Consider the following 22,477-nt stretch of genomic DNA (forward strand, 5'->3'; position numbering starts at 1 on the left):
CTCTTACTCATCTAGTGCAAATAGAGTAATAGTGATGGTTGGTATAGAGATTGCGGTTGGGTCCTTTTTTTCACGATTTATTCAACTTTACAACCTGTGTGGAATAGACTAAACTTTGCACTGGCCAAGTGGTTTCGTGTTTATCATGGCCGGTCATATCTACGTACCATGCAGGATCAACTACAGCGTAGTTCAAATTCGGCGTCCACGCTCATGACATGTCAAGCTCGAGAAGCTCTTTTAAAGTCTTGCATGTCAAGGTCCTATCCAAGTTTTCTCCATGTTGATTTAGCGCAGGAGTCGTATGAAAGTGTTCGGATCTCAGTTTTAATTTATACTTCATGTTAATAGAGTTCCAAGACTCATATTTTTGTTTGTCAAGATAGTAAGGTTTCCTAGACGATGACATTTTCCATCACATATTTCATATTTGAAGAGTGATCTAGTGACTACCCTATACAATTCTGCTTTTTTAAGAACTCAAATTAAGTAAGAGTTAAAAAAAAACTGAAATCATGAGAAGCTAGCTAAGGTAATACCTCACTAGTACCTCTCGTATCGAATTTGCATCTCAATCAAGCGTGGACAACCTACCTAGCTATACCATAGCTAGATCCCATAGTATTAGTAGCCAGACTATGCATATCTAAAATTTGATTCCAAACGTTTTCGATGCTTCTACTATCATTGCATGAAGCCATGAATGGGGATTTTCTTTTAGCTTAGAAGATCATAAACACAAGTTTTGACTAGAATTAGCACGTTCATTATACTTGTCATCTTGTTGGTTCATACATCTAATATAATTAACTAAATGGGTGGCATTAATATAGATTAAAAATAAAGAGGATTTGATTCTAAGCTTGCTTATGAGACCAGGATTTTGATTTTGTGTGAACCCAATTGGTAGTTATGATTTTACCTATCCTCCAAGATGTGATAGCATCTTTTATGTGGGGATTATGCGCAGTGCGTGTAAACTTTGAAGAGTAAACAATTAGATCTGATTAAAAAGGTATATGCTAATCTTATTAGTTTGGTTTTAATATTAGAACCTCAAAGTTCAACTTTGAGATTATGATATTGAGGAAGCAGCCCTTTGTATTAGTCTCTAGGAAAATGAAGTGAAAGAGAATAATGTGTACGGTGTACCTACCAATCGCTGATAGCCAAATCCAGAGTGCAAGTATGGGTGGCCGCTTAGGGCGGCTCTTCAAATTCATACAAATGCAATGTACATATTCTTATAAAGTAACTAGATTTGCATGATTAATTACTCTTGTTTCCCAACATCAAAAGCTACATAACACAATTGGAAAGCAAATTTCTAGTTTGTTTTCATTAACGAAGTCCGATCACTTTCTCAAAATACTAAATGTAAAATAAAACATCCTTAAACTGAAATGTCTGGAACTCGAGAGCTCTACGTACTAATATTGCTATCTCTTCTTTTTCAAGAGTTGGATTACACACATTACTTTGACCAATCATACACGTTTAATCGACCAGCTCGTCCGATAGTTTACTTTATCATAGTAAATTCAAGTTTTCAACTAGGGAAATTTTTATAAACAATACACCAAAAATAGCCCACTATTAAGATAGCCCCTTCATGTTTGAAATCTACAATTTTAGTACATGACCTTTATAATTCTAATTAATATCTACACATACCGTCACAAACGGCGTCAATGTTTTTTATTCCAGCTCAATTTGAAGGGATAAAACAGTCTATTCAAGAATAGATTGAAGAGAACAAAGGAAAAAAAATTACAGTATGATTCCGGCAAATCGACCAAAACCCAAAAGAATACAAAGTAGATTGAGCTTTCTTCTTCTTCCCTTTAGAGTCGCCTTGGTGGTTGACATTATTGTTCTTCTTCTTGGTCGACTCTTGGAAGTCGGGGCGGTTTGTTGTGACAGGAGGAGGAGGGTTTTGCTGGTTTCAGCTTCGGTTCAGGCTATTGGTGCTGCTCTGGGTCGAGCATGGTACTCGCTGCGATAGTGGCGGTTGGGGTGAGAGTAGAGATCGGCTTGCGCTTGTTGGGATGCGGGTCGTATTCTTTCATTGCGGCGGTGAGAGCGGCGGAGGGTTTGACAGTTTTTCTTCTTCGTTGTCGTCATTCATGTATAGGGATTAGAGGTTGTTCATGGGTGAGAATTAATTTATAGATTCTCAATGGAATGTTGATTGGCACGGAATGGTTGGGAAGAAGAAGACACTTCTTCAATGGAGTCGCTTAATGGCGTGGGGGTTGAGTGCGGGCTATATATAGTTTGATATGTTGTAGCAAGTCTGGTTTATGTGGATAACTAAAGGAAAATTATAGGTAGTTAGATAGCTGATGGATTTTATATGAAAGGCTCCACCTTTACAAATTCCAAAGATGAGTAAAAATGAAGCCAGTCTCTAGAAAAATTGCCCAGCAATCTGCAACCAAATGCATCGAAGCAGAACTCCATATGCAATAGAGGAGAGTAAACTACTATATTATCCCTAGTAAAAACAGTAACTACATAGGAGTAACGGTGTTGGTAACGGGGTGTATAGGTTTTGATTAAACATTTGAAAGTCATGTACCTAAGTTAATGATTTGCAACATTAAAACATTGATATTAATAATGGGCTATACTTCATGTACTCCTGTCAAAATTTTCCCTTTCAACTAACGAAATTTCGTAAGTCCGTTCTTCGAAACAACAATGACTGGTGTTAGTTTCTTGAGTCCAGCATGCAACTATTAATCACACAAACACAAGACATCGTGGAATCGAACTATAGCCGAGCACAAGAGACGCTATTTTTACTCGTGGTTTGCCTGAAAATAATAGTTGGTCCTAAAATTATTTGATAAATACATTATTTTTCTTTATGAATCAACGCCGCAAATTTTCGTATAATTAGAAATAAATACAAAATAACATGAACATATTGACATTTACATTCTTAGTACATCAATTAATTGAAAACAATCGGCAAAGTAATGAAACGGAAGTAGAAAAACACTTTTTATGTTAGTATTTCTGAACAAGTGAGCCCTAATTAAGTTTGAAATTGATTCTAAAAGAACCTATTTCACCAAGTAGTGCTAATTTTTCGTAAGCTTCATTATGGTGTTCGTCAGTTCTTGTACTAATTCGGACCTTCAGCATTGTCTTCGTCAATGTCACTTCTTTTTTAACACTCACTGCTAAACGGCCACCGTTATTTGGTTTACCGCGCCTTTGTCACCATGTGTCCATGGTACAATGATGAGCGTTTACTTCCGTCAACGCCAGGAGGAGAACGCCGTTTTGTCCCCTAACTGCCGTATATGCTGATGTGGGCAGGTTCTGAGCCGTGTGATTATCTTTGTACAGTGTCATTTTCTCTTTGCACGCGTTCCGTTTTTGGACACCTAATTATTACAGCAGATACGGGCGTGGTAAAAGGAAAGATTCACCCATCACTTGACTGCATTGTCTGAATCTGACAATAATTGATTAATTGTCTTAGAAAAAATTATTCTAGCGCCACAACATACGGTAGATTCATCACTGCAATCGTACGTGTTAGGTCATATTATATTATCACGTCAATAATTACAATAATTATAAAATATCATTTTTAAATGAAAAGATAATTTAATTCTTATTAATTCAACGGTTATAGGTTATTATAAAATTTTTGTAATTCTTATTTATATTATTTATTATTTTCAAAATTCTTTTCAAAATGTAATAAAAAAATTCGATATTTACAAAGTATACTTGAAATATATAAATATATATATTTTATATGTATATAGATGTGTGTGCGTGATATATATATATATATGTGTGTGTGTGTGTGTGGGGGGGGAGCCTATATGGTAATTGTATTAACTATTAATCATAAATGTAAATAAATTAAATATTAGAAAGTCATGAATCATAAATATGATATTAATTAAGATATGTATACTCTAGGAAAAATAACATTTGTTACCTTACATATCCCCTTAAATCAATTATACCCTAATAAAAGAATATTTCTTTAAAAAAAATCAAAATAATCTTACCAAAAGTGTTCATCTAAATAAATGTTGTAAGGTAACTAAATCGTTTGAAATTTAAAAATAAATAAATAAGGTATCCAACTTATATATCTCTATGAAAATATTTCATTAAGAAAAACGAAAATATTTTCTAATTTAATAATCATAATGAATAAATTAAATGTCGTATATATCGCATGTCATAATTATATTTTAGAAGCATTATTCTGATGAAAAAAAATGATAAAAAGAAAAAAATAATTTTATAATAATTTAGAAATGTTGGATTAACAATGATATGATTATGTTTTTATTTAAAAATGACATTTTGTGATTATTGTAATTACTGACATAACAATGCGACGTGACATGCCACGTAAGATTGCGTCGTCATATTATGGCGCTCTAACATTTCTCTTGTCCTAAATTTTAATTGTAAAAATTAGAAAGTCAAGTCATGAAATTGAAACTGGTTAGTGTATGTCATGATATATGATATTTTACCGTGCAAATGCACATCGTTGCTCTAAATTTATGTCTGATAGATAACGATTCATAATATATAGTCTACGATATTAGGTATTTGACATAATAGTTTTGAAGCCTTACTGAATTCAAACATACATTTCAAGAGCTAGAGATAAATTTTGTCGCTAATACCATATTGTCAAGCTCGCAAGCTGGAAATGAGTTTCTTCCCTTCATTTAGCTCATGCTTTGATCTCCACGGTGTAAGTTGCAGGGTAAATTTCTTCTTGTAAACTTTTTGTTTTTTCATGAAAAAAAGAAGAAGGGCATTTAGGCTTTGAAGCTTAAAAATCTAAAGTAACTCCTCCATAAGCACACATTACAAATAATCTACAATGACAAAAATGAGGGAAGAAAGGAATGCAATGATAATTGATAATTGAAATTTGTGAGTAGAAACCAAAAGACAGGAGTGCAATATTTGTCCAATCCCTTTCCCTTTCCCTTTCCCTGTTGTGTATTCTGCAGTGTACAATCCCATTCCGTGCAAACAGAGTGTCTTTTTCTAACCTGCGCCGTGGGGGTGGGCTCCCTTTACTGGGACTTGTTTCTTTGAGCAATTTGGGAACAGTTTCTAAAAGGTTGCCGGAGAATACGCAGTGTTTTGTCGGTGGTATCCCCTCTTTTCTCCATTATAAAACTCCAAACCCTTTTTTTTATACTTGTATCATGTATGTATTCTTTGTCATTTTTATATGAAATTTATACCTTAAATCAGTTTAATGTGCTTTAAAACTGATTATGCTAGCTTGCCATTCTCAGTGGATTAAGGTCATATAAAACCCAGTGTAGTCGTTTTCTTGGTATTTGATATTTGCCATAGATCAAGATGAACATGTATTATGGACTAATTGGCAGTATATGTGACTATTTAATTAGCTTGTTTCAAGTATGGATAATAAGAGTGTAGTTGTTATCAAAGACTTATAAGGCTTTCCCATAAACGATAATATGACGTCAACGTAGAGTGACTCATAAGTTTCTTGTGTTTCAGTTTGAAAGAATAAGAAAATTGATTGAAGTGATCGACTAAGATTTGTATATTGATTGATCAGGAGATTTCTAATTGCTGAAGATTATAGCTTTAGATACAACTTTGTATAATTCGGGAAGTATTTAGGAAAATTAGTAAGGTAATTTGGTATTAGAGGTCAATTAAAGGCTTAAAGATAGCTTTTTAATTGTTAAACCATGTAGACATGCTTTCATCATTGCCGCAAACCTGCAATAAAGAAAAAGCTCATGAGTTTCTGATAAAATGCAAAGAAAAGCAGAGAAAATAATGCAGCTATAGAAAGGCTACAGAAGCTTCCTCTCTGCATCAAAACATAACCAAGCCCTTTAGAACTTAACCAGACTCTGCCTAGTTCTCTCTCTCTCTCTCTCTCTCTCTTGAAGTTCTTTCAACTCATTCAGTTTCTAGTCAATCTACTGTCATCTCTTGAGCTCCAAACCTTGATGTCTGTACCACTGGAACATGACTACATAGGCTTAGCAGAGACTTCTCCAATGGAAAGAAGCTCTGATAGGCTTTCCTCTTCCTCTGCTCACTCAAGCACAGAGGATGCCAAGACCTCTGCTTTCAACCTGAAGGAGACTGAGCTGAGGCTTGGCTTGCCTGGCTCTCAGTCTCCTGAGAGAAAACAAGGACTTGGTCTTTCCATTTTTGGCAAGGATTTGGAGGACAATAAGCAAAATGGCTACCCTCCAAACCCTTCAAGGACTAACCCTGTGTCTGGGGCTAAGAGGGGTTTCTCTGATGCCATTGATGAATCTTCCGAGAAATGGGTTTTTCGTATGAGTAACGGATCTGAGGCTGATAAAGGAGCAGCCTTGTTCTCTCCTAAAGGTGAGGGTAATGCTAAGACACAACAGCTATGTGTGTCTGGACAAACCAAGAAAGAAGTTGCTGCTTCTGTTGTTCCTCAGTCAAAGCCAGTCCAAGAGAAGCAGAAGCCTCAGGTCTCTGAGCATGTTACTCCTCCAGCTGCCAAGTAAGCTCACTTCTTTTCTCCGAGTAACTTCTCAAATTTCTTTTCTTCTGGGCTAATTTTGTACCGCACATGCCGTTTTGGTCACAAGAAAAGTTTGCTTTTAAAGAGAAGTAAGGAAGATAATAATTGATCCATAAAGAAGAACAAAATTTGAAGTTTCATTTTTTGGTATAAATTTTTTATTTTTTGGGCCAAAATGTTTCGGCTATACTTGCAGAATTCTAATTTGTAGATCAGCTGATCTGTTAAGTTGTTTTTATTATCTCTCAGGTTTTTCTCTCTCAATTTTTGTACTTCATATTCATTTTGTGGTTCTTTAGTAATTTTTCCTTCTGGTTTCTGCAATAGCCTTCATATAGGAGTAATTTTCTCTCTAGATGCGGTTTGATTGACTTGACTTGTATAACTGTTCATTAATCAATGTTTAGAAATTTCATCACAGAAGTGGTACTTTGGTGAAAGGGTGAATTACTGACACTAAATCATATGTAACAGAGCACAGGTGGTAGGATGGCCCCCAATTCGATCATTTCGAAAGAACACCATGGCCTCTAATTTGGCAAAAAACAGTGATGATGCCGACGGCAAACAAGGGTCCGGGTGTCTTTATGTGAAGGTTAGCATGGATGGTGCTCCATATCTAAGGAAGGTTGACCTTAAAATGTACAATAACTACATGGAACTCTCTATGGCTTTGGAGAAGATGTTTAGCTGCTTCACAATTGGTACTGTTCTCTTTCTCTCTTTCACTCTCAGGTGCAAGGCACACATGCACTTGCTGACTGAGTTATAGGGTTTTGATCCGGAAAATAAATTAAGGCTGGTATTTAGTAAAAGCTGTTATAAAGCAGTTTCATTACAGGGATTTACTGGTAACAAGGTTTATCAGTTGACTCGATAGTCTCTATAACCAGAACAAGATCAGCTGCCTTAAAAAGAATATTATGGTTTTTTTAAAGATGCATATGGTAAACCAGATGAACTACGTACTTATATCTGTAAGTGAATGGCTGTGATTCAGGGCAGTGCAGTTCTAATGGATTTCCAGAAAAGGATGGCCTGAGTGAGAGTCGGTTGATGGATCTTCTCCACGGTTCTGAATACGTTCTTACTTTTGAGGACAAGGATGATGATTGGATGCTTGTCGGTGATGTTCCTTGGGGGTAAGTTCAGATGTTCTTTTTACACCCTTTGAAACTGAACTCCATGAAGAATGTAAAGTTTAAAATTGAAAATACTAGCAGATGGAATAGATACACCGTGATCTATGATTGTAGTTTTATTTTCAACTGATGTTGGATTGACTTATTGATGCATTTAAAGCAGTGTTCTGTGTTCTCATCTTGCAGATCAGGTCTTGTTATTATTATTTGTGTTTTTTTGAAAGGGATCAGTTTTGATACGCATAAATATTGATAACCTAGCTTTTCCTTGAAGTATCTTGCATTTTCTAAGTTGTTTTGATCTGAGTTTCCTTACAGTTCGTGAGTTGTGCGATCATTTTATGTAATCAGTGTTTTGTATGTACAGGATGTTCACTGAGACATGTAGGAAATTAAGGATCATGAAAGGTTCAGAAGCAATTGGACTTGGTATGTTTCACTATTAAAATTACTGACTCAATCCTTTTGATTTACTGAATAGTGTATGATTTGATATCTACCTTTCCCAAAGTCTAATTATCTGTTTCTATTCTTGGCTGCAGCTCCAAGGGCTATGGGGCAAGAACCGCAACTAGTACACACCGTAGCATCTCATTTGGAAAAGGCAATGCTGACACCATTGAATCGACTTTAAGTTGGGTGCTTGTTGCATATTCCTCCATTTTCTACCAATATCCTCGTTTTTGCGTATCTGAAGGACCGGCTATTGTCCTACTAGTTAGAAAAAAAAAACATCACTGGAATTGTCCAGGTTATGTGTTGTTTTGGTGTTATCTCTCGTGTCTCCATATATTCCAACTACTGTGTAAAAGGTATGCTGCTTGCAAATCCTTGTTTTATTTTCGTAAGAACAAATGCTTATCGGTTTCGGTGGTACGCTGTAAGGATGAAACTGAGCTTTTTATTAGCAACCTCAAAATTCATGTTCATCATAAACAATTATGGACCAAATTATGTAAACTCAGCATATCATGAAACGCAACTCCAAATAGAACAGCTTTAAACTAAATCCAAAGCTTCCAAACATTGTAAAAATTAATTAAATTTATAAGCATTACAACAGACCTGGTAACTCAAACGGTTTGGATAAGATCGTGGACAGCTTAAGGATAAGTGAAATCGATTCAGCTATGACATGATACTAGTACAGAACAGTTGTCACTACAGGAAGGCAAACCAAGGAAATGAAGAAGCAAGAACGCTATGAGAGAATGAGAGCAAAATTCATATTATGAACAAACTATGGAAACCTAAACAAGCATCTTCATTTTCTAACTCTAAAGTTACTGTTTAGATATCTGAATGTGAACCATCTGAGTGTATCCGTTAAATACAGAAGTATCAAATCTGGTTAAACCAAGTCGTTGGAATAAGCCATACCGACCATCTTCAACAATGGGAGGTGGTGCACGAGCAGGATCATACCTAGTCTGATGTGTGAGCGATGGTCCTGCCACTGGTGGCAGCTCCCAGTAAACATCAAGAATTGATTCCACAAACCGGCTGTTCTGAAAATGTTCTGCATATGGTATTAACTTATGGCTGTGGTTAAAGTTATCCCTCATGTACCCTCTAACACCCCACCATGCATCATCTGGTCCACAAAGTTCTTCAATATTAACCGCTTTCTCCCAGAAATGCTTCCTTTTTGACCTAATCCGAGCTTCATCACTGTCTTTAAAGCAACTGTGACCACCTCCTAAAGTACACAAATGGAAAATATAGTTTGAATCAAATCCAGCAACACTTTTAATGTCAATTTTGTGGAACTTGTAGCTTTCAGAGTTAACTTTTGAACCATCAATCACAGGCAAGCAATGAGTTTTTTTTTTCCTTATGGAAACAAGGGTATCTTGATCTTTGACCCGACTAGTCCCTAGGCTTCCTGCCTGACCCCATAACATTTGGGAAACCGGAAACACTAGCTTATTTTTTTATTTTTCACTAGGTTGGTACCATGGGAGAGGGTCGAACCCCAGACCACTTGGGAGCAAACCAAGTGACTGACCGCTATACCAACAACCCTTTCATTGTTAGAATGAGTTACAGATAGATGCTTACTTGCTTACACACGATCTTTCGGTGACCCCTAAAGTTTTGATAAAAATTGTTTCTAGAATTCAACAAACTATTATCATTCAAAATTTGACAACTTAAGTTAGGCTTCAGGAGAAAAGTATGAAAACAAAGGCATGGTTGCGTGTTGTAAAACATAAAGCATACGAAATAAAAATAGAAATGATAAGAAAAGTATCATGAGGTAATATGCACCTCTAATGTAGGATTGATCACATATCTGCCTTAAGGAATAATGATCGCCAGTTCCAGTATCATAATTGTCCTCAAAAACCATATGGCGAAATCCAGCCTTCAGAGCCTGCTTTATTCTGCTCATCAAAACATCGAATATGAAAACTATCAGCAACCAATAATGGTTATCATGAAATTGTACTGAGATATGATATTGCAGGTACCTTTTCAATTCATTCTGATGGTCATCAAAAAAGATAAGAACACGGCTGAGATCAGTAATCCCATGTTTCTTCATCACTTTTTCCCAATCAACACTCCCAAAATCAACGAAGTCTTTTCCAGCAAAGTATGTACAGTTTTCATCAACATATGCAGGCCCCTTCTTCAGATACTTCTCAGGATGCCGTGGTGAGAGGGACACAATTGGCTTGTCCGGCATTGCTTGTCGCAAAACCCAAGTGGAATGCCCCTTGAACGCACCACTCTCAATCATCAAATCTGGCTTCAGCCATTGCGCAATAAACCAGAGACCAAAGCTGTGGTCAAATCCCATCCCATACATGTTGTTTTGGATCGGTCGGGTTTCATAGATTGGTACAAACACTTCCAGCGCCTTGATCAAATCCTTTGTTGTCCAATCAACTGTTTTTCCATGTTTCGATCTGCCTTTTTGCCAAGGATGAGATTATAAGAATCAAACAAAAATACAATCTCATACCAAAAACAAGCAACTCAGACCAATCAAAGCAACCAAAAAAATCCTAACATTCACTATCACAAACTGATAAAGACTCTAACTTTAACCACACTTCTAAGCTGCAGATTATACTGGGGAGCTATATACAATCAAGATAGCAATTTTTATAATGACTTTGGTATATACATCACTATTTGAATCACAGATTTCTAGTATCAATTTACATACCCAGTGCCAGTAGTTCATAAGCAAATCGTCAGCAACAATATTTAACAGTGCATTGAGTTATCTGAACTAAACAAAGGAACCCAAAAAAATCCTAACACTCCCTTTACTATGAACTCATAAAGATCCTGACTTTAACCATCAAAATGCTTAAAATCAGAGCACTTTTTACAATGAAAAATTAAAATCATCATAACTTGTTATAATGAATTTGGTAATACATCGAAAATTGATTTCTAGTATAAACCATAAAGGCCAGTGTCACTAAGGTCATTAGCAAATCCTCAGCGGCTAAAGTTAATGGTGCATTAAGTCTAAACTAAACTAAAAACAACAAGTTGTTGTCATGAGATTTAAATCCACCCCTGAATGATGAATGGGCTATCAGAATTAAAATCAAAAGCTCAGATCCAAGAGTAAAGACCGCGACTTTAGGTTAATTGAGATCCGACCCGACCCGGAAATACTTACACCAGGGGACGCCGAGGGATCCGAAATCGGACTCGAGGCCGTCGAAGCCGGAGCGGGAGGCGGGGTCGTAGGGGGAGACGCAGACGAATCGGCGGGAGTTGAAGATGAGGGAGAAGATGAGGAGGACGACGAAGGCGAGGAGGAGGAGGCAGGGCCAGACGGGTCCGGTTCGGGTCAAGTAGTTGGTGATGCGGGTGGTGAAGAAGGAGAGGGGGAGGTGTTTCTTGGTCTTGGATTCGTCGTCTTCGGCGTCGGGATGGGAGGCGTAGCGGCGGGAGGAGAGGACGCGGTCGAGAATTTTGGTTGGGGCTTTTCCGGCGGGAGGAGACAGGAGACTCATTTCTTCCTGTGATATTTCGGAGCCAACGAGAGTGAGAAAGAGAGTGAGAGAGGGAGCCTCGTCCAGTGTGGGGTAAATTAAATGGGTTTGTTCACTTTGTCGATATATAAGAGGGTATAATAGGAAATTAGGAAGAGGAAAGAGAAATTTATCGGAAAATATATATTTAATTTATTTAAATCATGTTCGGTTATAATACTGGATTGTACATATTCTAATATTGTATCTGATGTAATTGAAAAGTGAGAGCATTCTAACGAGCACTACTAAGTTGATGACTTTCTAGTTTCGCCAACTTTTCGATCACAGCTCGATCGTTTAGTAAAAAAGGACTATGTATCCACAATTAAGGGTGTAAATGAGCTGAGCCGAGCCAAATATTAGTTTGTTCATGTTTGGCTCATTTTCATTCGATCGAGCTCGAGCTGGGCTAAAATTTGATTTTTGTGCTTCATGTTCAAGCTTGACTCGGCTTGAAAAAGCTCGAGCTGAGCTCGGGCCGGCTCATTTTATTAGATGAGATCGAACTCGAATTGAGCGGCCTTAAATGTATGAAATTAAAATTTTAAAATTTAGAAATTAAAAAGAAAAATTTGAAATCTATATCATAGCATCACACAAAATCCCTTATATTTGTAATAAACTAAAAATAACAAATCAAACTTGTTATTGAACTTAAAGTTTTTAACTAATTATTATAGAAAGAAGTCTTTCAGTTCTTTCCAACTAATATTATATTTTAATATTATTTCTTATATAAAAATTATACTTTATGTATACTATAAAAGTTAATGAGTGAAAGTTTATTAACGAACCGAGCTTTTAACAAGTTCGAGCTAGCTCGCGAGCTCAACGAGTCGAACGAGTTGAATACTTATTGTTCAAACTCGGCTCATTTTCAAGGTCGGGCTTAATATTGAACTCAAACTCGGCTCATTTAATTTTACAAGCTCAAGCCGAACAGACTAAAAGCGAGCCGAACACGAGCAGCTTGAGCTTACTTACAGTCCTATCCACAGTTCGACTATTTAGTTAATAAGGATCAAGTATCCACAGCTCGACCGTTTAGTTCTTAAGTCACTTATGCAATTTTTTCTAAATTAAAAATTATTAAAATATTTATAAATGTGATTTACCAATTATAAACTTAATTAGTTTATTCTGATAGATTTTATTTGTCTATTGATTTAATGTAGTTTGATACCTTAATTATCGTTAATTTGGTTAAAAATTTATATAAGTAATCTATGTATATATAGATTTAAAATCTGAATGGTTAATATGCTATAATGTGATTGAAAAGTGCGTCTTAAAAACCATTAATAAATAAGTCTCCAATTACTCTACAAATACCTCATGAGAAGACTCTTGTATACAACTTAATATGTGTTTTCAAGACCTAACATTTGAAAATATTATGATGGAAGCCTGTGGTGCTAGGAATGCAACACTACCATACAAGTTATTGTATTTTATGTCAAAATTGGGTCTAGTTCAAGGACCACATAATTTTACACAATATTTTACACAATTTTCTAGCCATCATATCCAATTAGGTTTAATGGTCTTGATTAGTTTTTCAAATGATGTGGCAAATGACATGGATTTATTTGTATTTCTCAGCCAAGAAATAACTTTAATTGAAAATATAAATAAACAAAAACAAAAAACAATGTGAAGAACATAGATGTATTATTCTTCAGAAACGAGAAGAAGTAGGTGCGCCCGGCACCTGCAAAGACAACAAGCTAGTAGCGCGGGTATAATATGAAAAATAAAGGGGTTTCAAGTGAAATTGATAAAGTGGTCAAGTGGTGTGGTGAATAAAGAACTAGGATTTCAATTTGATGGTTCAAAAATCGCAATTTTGGGGAGAATTACTCACGGTTCATCTGGGATGGTGATTCTAAACTAAATGTATGTAGATCGTGGTGCATAGTTGCAGGGTGTTATGATATCTATAATAGTGGTTCCTAAATGAGGTGAATCATAATCGAAAATACTACCTATTAGAGAAAAATAATTAGTTGACATGAAAATCAATTCCTAGATGCATATCGTTCTTTTGAGAATCTGGTTCTTGCTTCATTTTATCTTCATGAGATTTCATATTTTTATGTAATAACAATTTGAGGGCAAAGATCTGCAAAAAAAAAAAAAAGAGATCAAAGATGAGAAACCGTATACACAAGCTTTAAATAACCATATTGATCCTATGAAGGTGGTGTAATTTTATCTAAAGATCCTTTTAGTTGATTTGTTTCTATCATTTTACCCTGGGTTGAAGATGATCAATGCTAGCTCCTTTCTCAATTTTTGTTTTGATTTTTAAGAGTATTTGAATTATGTTTATTTATTTCTTAGTTGAGAAACACAAATAAATCCATGTCATTTGCCACATCATGTGGAAACTAATCAAGACCATTAAATCTAATTAGATATAATGACTAGAAAACTGTGTAAAATTATGTGGCCCTTGAACCGGACCGTCAAAATTATAAGCCTTAGTCACACTAAAAATTGATTAATAGTGTTTTATATGTCGTTATTGATACTTATTCAAGTTTTAGTCTTTCTAATATATTTTATAAGTTGCATCTAAACTATTATTTCTTAGTGTCTGGAATACGACGTCATCTTATAAGGCATATTATAAGACATTTTATTTGTCACATGCACACTAAAATTTTTTTGTCCTCATTGAAACTTGATCAAGGTTTTAATTTTTTAAAGTCTGGCATATGAAAAAAATTATGATAACGGTCCTGTAATACAACACAACTTATGGCACCATCAGATTTAATTTTTAATCAAGTCAAAACTGCTGTCTGAAGGTTTTTTGACCTAGTGTTTTTAATCAAGTTTTAGAGACATATTGTATGATGATCGATACGCGTGTGAAATTGAGGAAGATCACATGGGACTATGTTGCTCATTAGAATACTACTCCAACGTACAATGTCATTCAATTCTGTGCGGCAGTTATACCTTCACTTAGTTCACTACCAATTAAAGTAGAAAGTCATTACACCATATCGCTAGGCATTGCATCAATGCATACCAAAAAATCCATTACACCATTTTAAGTTGCATCTAAACATTTGATTGATTTCGATCATCACCATAGTCATTCACCAACAAACTCATTTCATCATATGCTCCATCACCAATCTCCTAGCTCTCATATTCTCAATAAGGAATGGCCTCACAGAACTACTCTCCCTCAACCCCATCTTTTGCGACAGAGAAAAACGAGCGCTTCACTGGCTTCACAAGAGGCATTATTTCAACCAAAGAACCCTCCTTCTCACAATTTCCTTATACCTCACCTCGCCGTAGCAACAATGACGTCTCTCCTTCTTTTTCCCGAACACGAAGCCGCCACGCTTGCCCGACCTCCTCACCGCCTACCGCTGCATATCCTCCGTCCTCAAAAAGGACGGCCAGATCTTGTCCATCGCCGCCTCCAATGGCCTAGTTACTCCGGCTCAGATACCAATGTCATTAGGGTTTGGAAGCTACCCGAGTTTATAGAATGCGGGCAGCTCAAGACCAAAGCTTGCATGGTGGTGGCACTGGAGGTGTCTCATCATAGGGTTTATGCTGCTTATGGTGACGGCAAGGTGATAATATGGCAGAGAACATGGGATGGAGGATTGAAGCATCAGAGATTGGCTACGATTCCCAAAATGGGTAGTTATGTCCGGAGCTTTTACATTGCAGGGAAAGATAAGACGGTAAGTACGTACAAGCGAGGTGTCCGACATTTGTTTGGTTTGTATCCGTGTTTATTGATACTATGCATGGTTGGTGTGTCAGTTAGGAGCTATATATCCTTCTTTGTTTGATACATGCATGCTTGTGTGCGACTAAGAATATTGATGAATGACATGTAGGGTAGAGAAGTGTTAATTACTTAATCTAATTGGTTGTGCCCTAATTACTTAATATTTGGATTGGAGTAAATCTAGCTACACAGAACAGATTATAGAATGAGCTTACAGATCTTCTGGACTTAATTATTGGAGTTGAACTTAGTTACATGAAGGAAAATGATTGTTAACCTTAAAAATTTAGGCCTCAAAGAACTTAATCTTATGTGTCATGTTTAGTCACATAGACACATCATATATTTTTCAAATTTATGCAATATCATTGTTAAGTAGAAAAACAATCAAAATCTTTTCCAAATCTAATGGGTTTTTTTTAGTATTTAAAAATGAGTTTTTATTCATATCTATCAAATTAGCACTTAGACCTCCTTGATGAGTGGACCTTTAATTTACTTTTATAATATAGTGAAATGTTATTTATACCTCCATATTTTTCCCAAAATGGCCATAGTCCAATTGAATTAATAAAATTATATCATACCTCTAAAATTATTGATTAGATCTCCTTTAATTTTGAACATTCGACAATGATATTTTTTTTATTCAATAAGTCCTTAACTTTTTTCGAGATTCAAAGCATGTTTGTTTAGATTACAGTCTAAGTAGCACGGACACGGACACGAGTGTTCGTATTGGATACGATACGATACGTTGACACGACATATCAATTTTTTTTGGACACGGACACATGGTGGAAACTTTAATTAAATATTACTTTAAATATAAATTTATACATATATTATATAGAAAATTCTATTATATGACACTTTCTAACATTCTCTTGTGTTTTAAAAACGTTTTACTTAAATTTGTGATACAGCGTTAATTAAAACGTTTATAATAAACCCTGTAAAACATCATCGTTAGTATAGAATAAGCATGGATCGTTCTTTCCGGAGAATTGAAGGGAACTCTAAACTTTTAGTGTAAACAAATAATGGGGGGTTTGAGATTGATTATTAACTATTAAAATAAAACCTAAATTACTATTTACATGATCGACTTCTCTTTAACAAACTTAAACCAAATTTACCATTACACCACATAATTACAAGTTCGAACCTATCATGCATTCTAGTTCAACCAATTACATATTTTTTAGACACCAATACAATTAGAGCCTTAGGGGATCATCTAATCATGCAAGATTTCAATTAACATTTAGATTGACTTAGGGTCTAATCTAAATTTGCATGTAATCGAATTCAATAACACTTGGAGTAGAAATCAAACAAGATTACATTTAAGCACCAAATCTTTGTTGGAGACATGTTTCATGTGTGGCGTCACCTACCATGGTTTCACATGAAAATTTCCAGAATTTTTACCACTTTTAATCAACACAAACCGAACCGACTTAGGGCATGATTTGATTTCTGTCAATATGGTTGATGAATCTAACACTCAAACACAATTTTAGGGACTGCATCCAAGCACTAAATTCATATGCACATATCTGAAAATTATCTAAAAATATGAGAAAGATGATTAGAACACAACAATAAAAATATAAAACTTCAATAATTATAAGAACATAAATTCGGTATAGTTATAAAAAATATCAAATATAATCTGAAAATTATAAAACAAATACAAAACAAATATTTCCACATAAACAACAACTTACAATCTTCATAGACAAAGAATTGTAGATTAACACAAATAGACGAAGCCATGGAGATGAGTTGCGAGAATCACACGTTGTAAGAACCTTAGAGGTACGACTGCAATAAGTGAAACTCGGTGGAGATAATGAAAGTTTTGGGGTGGATGGCTTGGTTAATTTGTGAGGGAAGTTTATGGTAGTGTTTTGGTAGAGTTTTGGCTCTTGAATGCAAATGAGAAGTGATCTTATTTGAGAGATGAATCCATGTATATATAGAGGAAAGAATGAGGGTAGTTGCATCTTTCCTCATATTATAATGTCATGATTTAATCCCTTAAATCATGGCAAGTTTTATTCCCTAAAACATGTCATGCTTTAATCCCTTAAATCATGCTATATTTTATTCCCTAAAACATGTCATGCTTTAGTCCCTTAATGATCATCTTATATTTAATTGTTGCATGATTTGGCTCAATCTCTTTTTCTTTAATTATCTCTTCAATCCAATCTGAAAATAAGAAAATAAAATCATAAGTAAGAGATAATTAGATTCAAAACATAACAAGAATTCCTAGTCAAACTAGGACTCTAGACCAATTATGCGTTTTAAACTCATGTAAGCACAAAAATGCATCCAATACCGCTCAAGACTCTTACTATTACTCAATGACTTAATAGTACAACAATAAAGGCTAAGCAAAGTACAAATTGAGGTAAAAAACATGTTAAGAACGTCGCACAAAGTGCTTCATTTCAATTTGTGTTACGCGACTGAATTATAACCAACTGATCTAACAATGTCAAATCTCCCTCGTCGAATCAAATTTTAAAATACCAGAGTTTGGGCTATTGGGGTAAGGCTTGAGAAATTCCAACCCTTCTACTAGAAACCCATTTTTTTTCGTTCACCAAAAAAAAAACTAAGCCCACTTCTCCTCTTTCATTTTCTTCTCCACCGACAACTCAGTACCCACTTCTTTCTTCTTCTTCTCCACCGAGCATCGCACCACACCTTCTCATTCACCTTGCAGCGCCGTCGTCGATCCGGCGAGACTCGAGCATACATCACTGTCATCGGAATCGTCTCCTCATTCTCTTCAAAACTATGGTCTCAAAACATCCATCAAAGTTCGAACTCCACAACCTGGGATTAGAGGCTGATGGAAAAGCTTGAATCTCTGGCAAATTATTCATCTTCGGCGAGCTCCTTGGTCTCTGTTTGGTAAACCCAGTCCTCCTCCATAGCTATTTACTTGATTCAAATCGGATCCTAATCTTCCCCATCCTTCCTTCTTTGTTTTGATTTTGGGCATGAAACCTTAGGGCCGGCGAGCCAAATGAAGACTCCGAGGTGAGTTTGGAATGCAGTAGATGACTTAGAGACGCTTCGGTGTGGTAGCAGCAGCTTGAATTCAAGAAACCGAACTCAATTCGCGTGTCCCTTTAAGGACACGATTGCGTCCAAATACCAATTCGAGTGTCCAAGCCGTGTTCAGATATCAGTTCGCGTGTCCGAGTGTATTACTGTGTGTCTGTATTCGTGTCTGACACGGACACACAATACGTGACTCTGGTGCCGTGTCCATGATACATAGATTACAGTACAACATCATATATATATATATTTATATTTAAGTTTTTAATCCCATCATTAATCATGAAAAATGCGGTGGAACCGAAAAATAAACTTACCGTAATTAGAAGCTAAATCACAAACATATATTTCAACCGAGTGTGCGAGCATCATGCATATTTCAGAAAATACATCAGTCACTGCCCATAAATTATATAACCTTTCAAAATGACATTAAATTTTACTTAATTATCGTTTGTGAATGATTCTGGATATATAATTCTTGGACTCATTTTATTTTATTTCTTTTAATTTATATTTGTACTCTTAATGTTTTTTTTTGTCATTCCATATACATTGACTTTTCAATGTTAATATGAAAAAAGAAGGAGGTTGATGTGTCAATTTAGGAGGTATGAATATAAGCTCCCTATCTAAAAACCAGTGTTATAAAAAACAGTTGTCTAGACCGTCTAGGCGCTTAGGTGGCAGGTCATCGTTGCGTTTTTAGGCTATTCGGTTGTCTATGGCGGTCAGGTGATTAAGCGGCCGCCTAGGCGGTCATAGACGGGCTTAAGTGGTCCTGGGTGGCCTACCTAGGCGGTCATAGGCTGTTTGACTTTTATTTTTAATTTTTAATCTCATTATTTTATTTGGAGGTTAGGCCATTTGTGATTGTAAAAAATATTTACCTTTTGTTCTAATTTCTAATATTATGGTATGCACTTTAGATGAGTTGAGACTATTTTGATTTTTGAACATTAATATTGAGCACTTTTTTAATCATCATATATTTTAATCATATAAATAGTATTAAATACATGTATAAAAAATATAATAATTCAAAACCTTCTAGACGCCGTCTAAGCGCTAGGTGGTGACTGTCCGCCCGGTTACCGCTTAACGTTTTTTTAAACCTTACTAAAAAGCATATTTTATTATATACATTTGAGTTCTATTTTTTCCTCAATATATTTTTCTCAAATATTTGTTCTTCAACCTTTTTTTTCCCTTCGATTACAAAAAAAAAACCCCAATAAACTCCCGAAAAGAAAAAAAACATGGTTAAATTTTTTTAATGCATATTTTTTTGAATATGTGAATACATATATATAAGGGTCCTATATATAAATCATCTACAAAATATATAATTTGAATATATATTTTGCACTAAATATGTTGTGTAATTCTAACAAAATTAATATTGAAATCATATTTTATTTATGAAAAGTTTTATTTCTTTGCACAGTTGCACTAATTAGTAAATTAAAAAAAGTCAAAAGATCTAAATATGGAAAGAAAATATATTTAAAGATATTAATTGAATTCATGACATCCTTGAAGCTAAAGATGTAAGAAATTATCATTAAGTGATCAAATTTAATTAAGGGAAAAACTAAGTCAAATATAAAGAATAAATTATAACCATTAGATATTTTCAAAATAAATAATAACCATTAGATTTGAAAGAAATTGATGGTATTTTTACTTAACAATAATGTCGCATAGTTTTGGAAATAATATGATGTGTTTATGTGACTAGACTTTACACATAGAATTAAGGCATTTAAAGCCTAAATTTAGAAGGCCCTATATGCTCATATATGAATCAGATTTTGAACCATAGGCTCTATTCAATGGTGATGTAGTTTATCATGAGTGTGGCTGAAACACACTCGATCAATATGAACCTTATACTTCTCGATCTATATCTGTATATCATAATCTGCAACACATGTAGTGTTAGCATTGCCTACAGTAATATTAGTTAATTATTTAAGTGATTAGAAACGTAAAAATGTGGCGCGAATAGTTTTATTGTTGTGTGAGTGTGTACTGTGTTGAAAGAAAATAAATGCTCGTTTGCTATCAATATTTTTGTTGGCTATCAAAATAGGGTTGATTACACTAGTATATATGGAATGTATAAATAACCAATTTATTGAATATACAGATCTTGTTGGTTCTCTGTCTATTACCATTACTACACAAGACAAAATGAAGTTGTGAATAACATTTCTTATAGGCAATAGATAGCCCTTGTTCAAGTGTAATTGTTGGAAGCTAGCTAAAACCAGTAACTGAAATCTCTTTTGGTAGATTTCAGTTGTTGAAACAGTCACTAATAGTGAACTGTTATATCAATGTAACAGATGAAGCATATCGGTGCCATAACATCGCTAGCTATCAATGTAGCAGAGCACGTTCTCTATACAGATTCCATCGACAAAACAATGAAAGTATGGAGAATCTCAGACCTCAAATGCATTGAAACGATCCAAGCTCATGCGGAGCCAATTAACGCTATCATTGCTGCCGACGACGGTATCATCTACACAGCCTCGGACGATGCAACGGTCCGAGTCTGGCGACGCAACTTTTGTCGCGGCGACCAGCTTCCACATTCACTCACCGTGACTCTACCGGCCAAGTACTCCCCCGTCAAGACCCTAGCCCTAACAGCTGATGGTGCAGTCTTGTACGGAACTGCACTGACGGGTATATACATTTTTGGCTTAGGGGTTGGTTCTCGGGGCAGGTGCAATACGGCGGTGCACTCCAGGGTCACACCCATGCAGTGATGTGCTTGGCCAGTGGTGCGTGGCTCGGCTGATTTGACGAGTAGGATTTGGTCCAAGGACTCTGATGGTCTGCATACTTGTCTAGCAGTCCTCGTGGGTCACAGAGGGCCGATCAGGTGTGCAGCAGCATTTGTGGGAAGGCTAGGAGAAGAGACTGAGGATGGTTGCACAATCTGCACTGGGAGTCTTGATGGTGTTCTCAAAGTGTGGCGTGTGACATCCAAAAGTAGTAGTGGTAATAGTGGGTGTTTAACACAAGGTGAGTGAGTATTTTGAGCTGTAGCTAAGGGTAATGCAACTTTATTTTGGAGACTGCGTACGAACGTAATGGTAGTACGTAGCTCACTTGTACTTATAGCTAATTAGTTGTGTTTAACTATGCTAATCGATGAGGTGTAGCTGACTTGTATTTGTAGTAGCTAACTGGTTGTGGCTTCAACAATGCTAATCGATGAGGTTATGCCTCACTTAAGCAGAAATTAGTTCGTGTCGAGAAATACGAATCTGAATGAATGAAAGTTATGAAACACTGCTGCATCGGTCTTGTATATGGATAACAGTCTTATAAACCAAAACATAAAAAGAATTTCCAAAGAAAAAAACAATGACATTGAGTACTGCTGATGCTCTTAGGTAATGAGTTTCCGGCCACATATATGCAGCAAATTGGTATGAGCTGTTGACCATTTAATGTTACACATTGCAATAGATGAAAGAATATAGTGTTGAAGCTCAGGGAGACAGGGACCATGTATGAAAGAAGCTTCAGGGACATGGCCGGTGATGAAACCATGAAGGGTACGGTAGTGTGTAAACTTCAAAAAAATTGCTTCTTTACATCGACTGCAGATGTATGCGCGGTGATAAATAAGAGTGCTGCATTTCCAATCCGTCGTTCGAGTTTCGCTCACTGTGAGAATGCTCGTCGACCCTCAAAAGCCTGTAGATGACGTAACAAAAGATGCGTAGGCAGAAGAGAAAGCCGATGATGGCCAACGCCGACAGAACATAGGCTTTGACGGAATGCGATGGCTTGCAACCAAAAATAACTCCAAGACACACCATGATTAATTACTAAGCGAGCATAAGAGTGTTTCTTGCTTCTTGCAAAAACACAATTGCTGTTTCTGTATGGG

General features: G+C 35.8%; 2 protein-coding genes and 1 pseudogene across 2 annotated transcripts; 2 read left to right on the forward strand and 1 right to left on the reverse strand.

Moving 5' to 3' along the window:
• Positions 1-5,790: 5,790 nt before the first annotated feature.
• LOC126799228 (auxin-responsive protein IAA27-like) lies at positions 5,791-8,585 on the forward strand. Its single transcript, XM_050526386.1, has 5 exons — positions 5,791-6,538; positions 7,034-7,263; positions 7,560-7,701; positions 8,069-8,130; positions 8,244-8,585. Exons 1-5 carry the CDS (start codon positions 6,003-6,005, stop codon positions 8,333-8,335), a joined length of 1,062 nt encoding a protein of 353 aa, XP_050382343.1. The 5' UTR covers positions 5,791-6,002; the 3' UTR covers positions 8,336-8,585.
• Positions 8,586-8,718: 133 nt separating this feature from the next.
• Positions 8,719-11,904, reverse strand: LOC126799226 (uncharacterized). Its single transcript, XM_050526385.1, has 4 exons — positions 11,348-11,904; positions 10,176-10,620; positions 9,973-10,088; positions 8,719-9,400 (listed from the first exon to the last, which is right to left on the reverse strand). Exons 1-4 carry the CDS (start codon positions 11,685-11,687, stop codon positions 8,985-8,987), a joined length of 1,317 nt encoding a protein of 438 aa, XP_050382342.1. The 5' UTR covers positions 11,688-11,904; the 3' UTR covers positions 8,719-8,984.
• A 2,982-nt stretch (positions 11,905-14,886) lies between these two features.
• LOC126799227 (protein JINGUBANG-like) lies at positions 14,887-21,624 on the forward strand (annotated as a pseudogene).
• Positions 21,625-22,477: the final 853 nt, after the last annotated feature.

This window comes from Argentina anserina, chromosome 6 (assembly GCF_933775445.1).
Source record: "Argentina anserina chromosome 6, drPotAnse1.1, whole genome shotgun sequence".
NCBI lineage: Eukaryota > Viridiplantae > Streptophyta > Magnoliopsida > Rosales > Rosaceae > Argentina > Argentina anserina.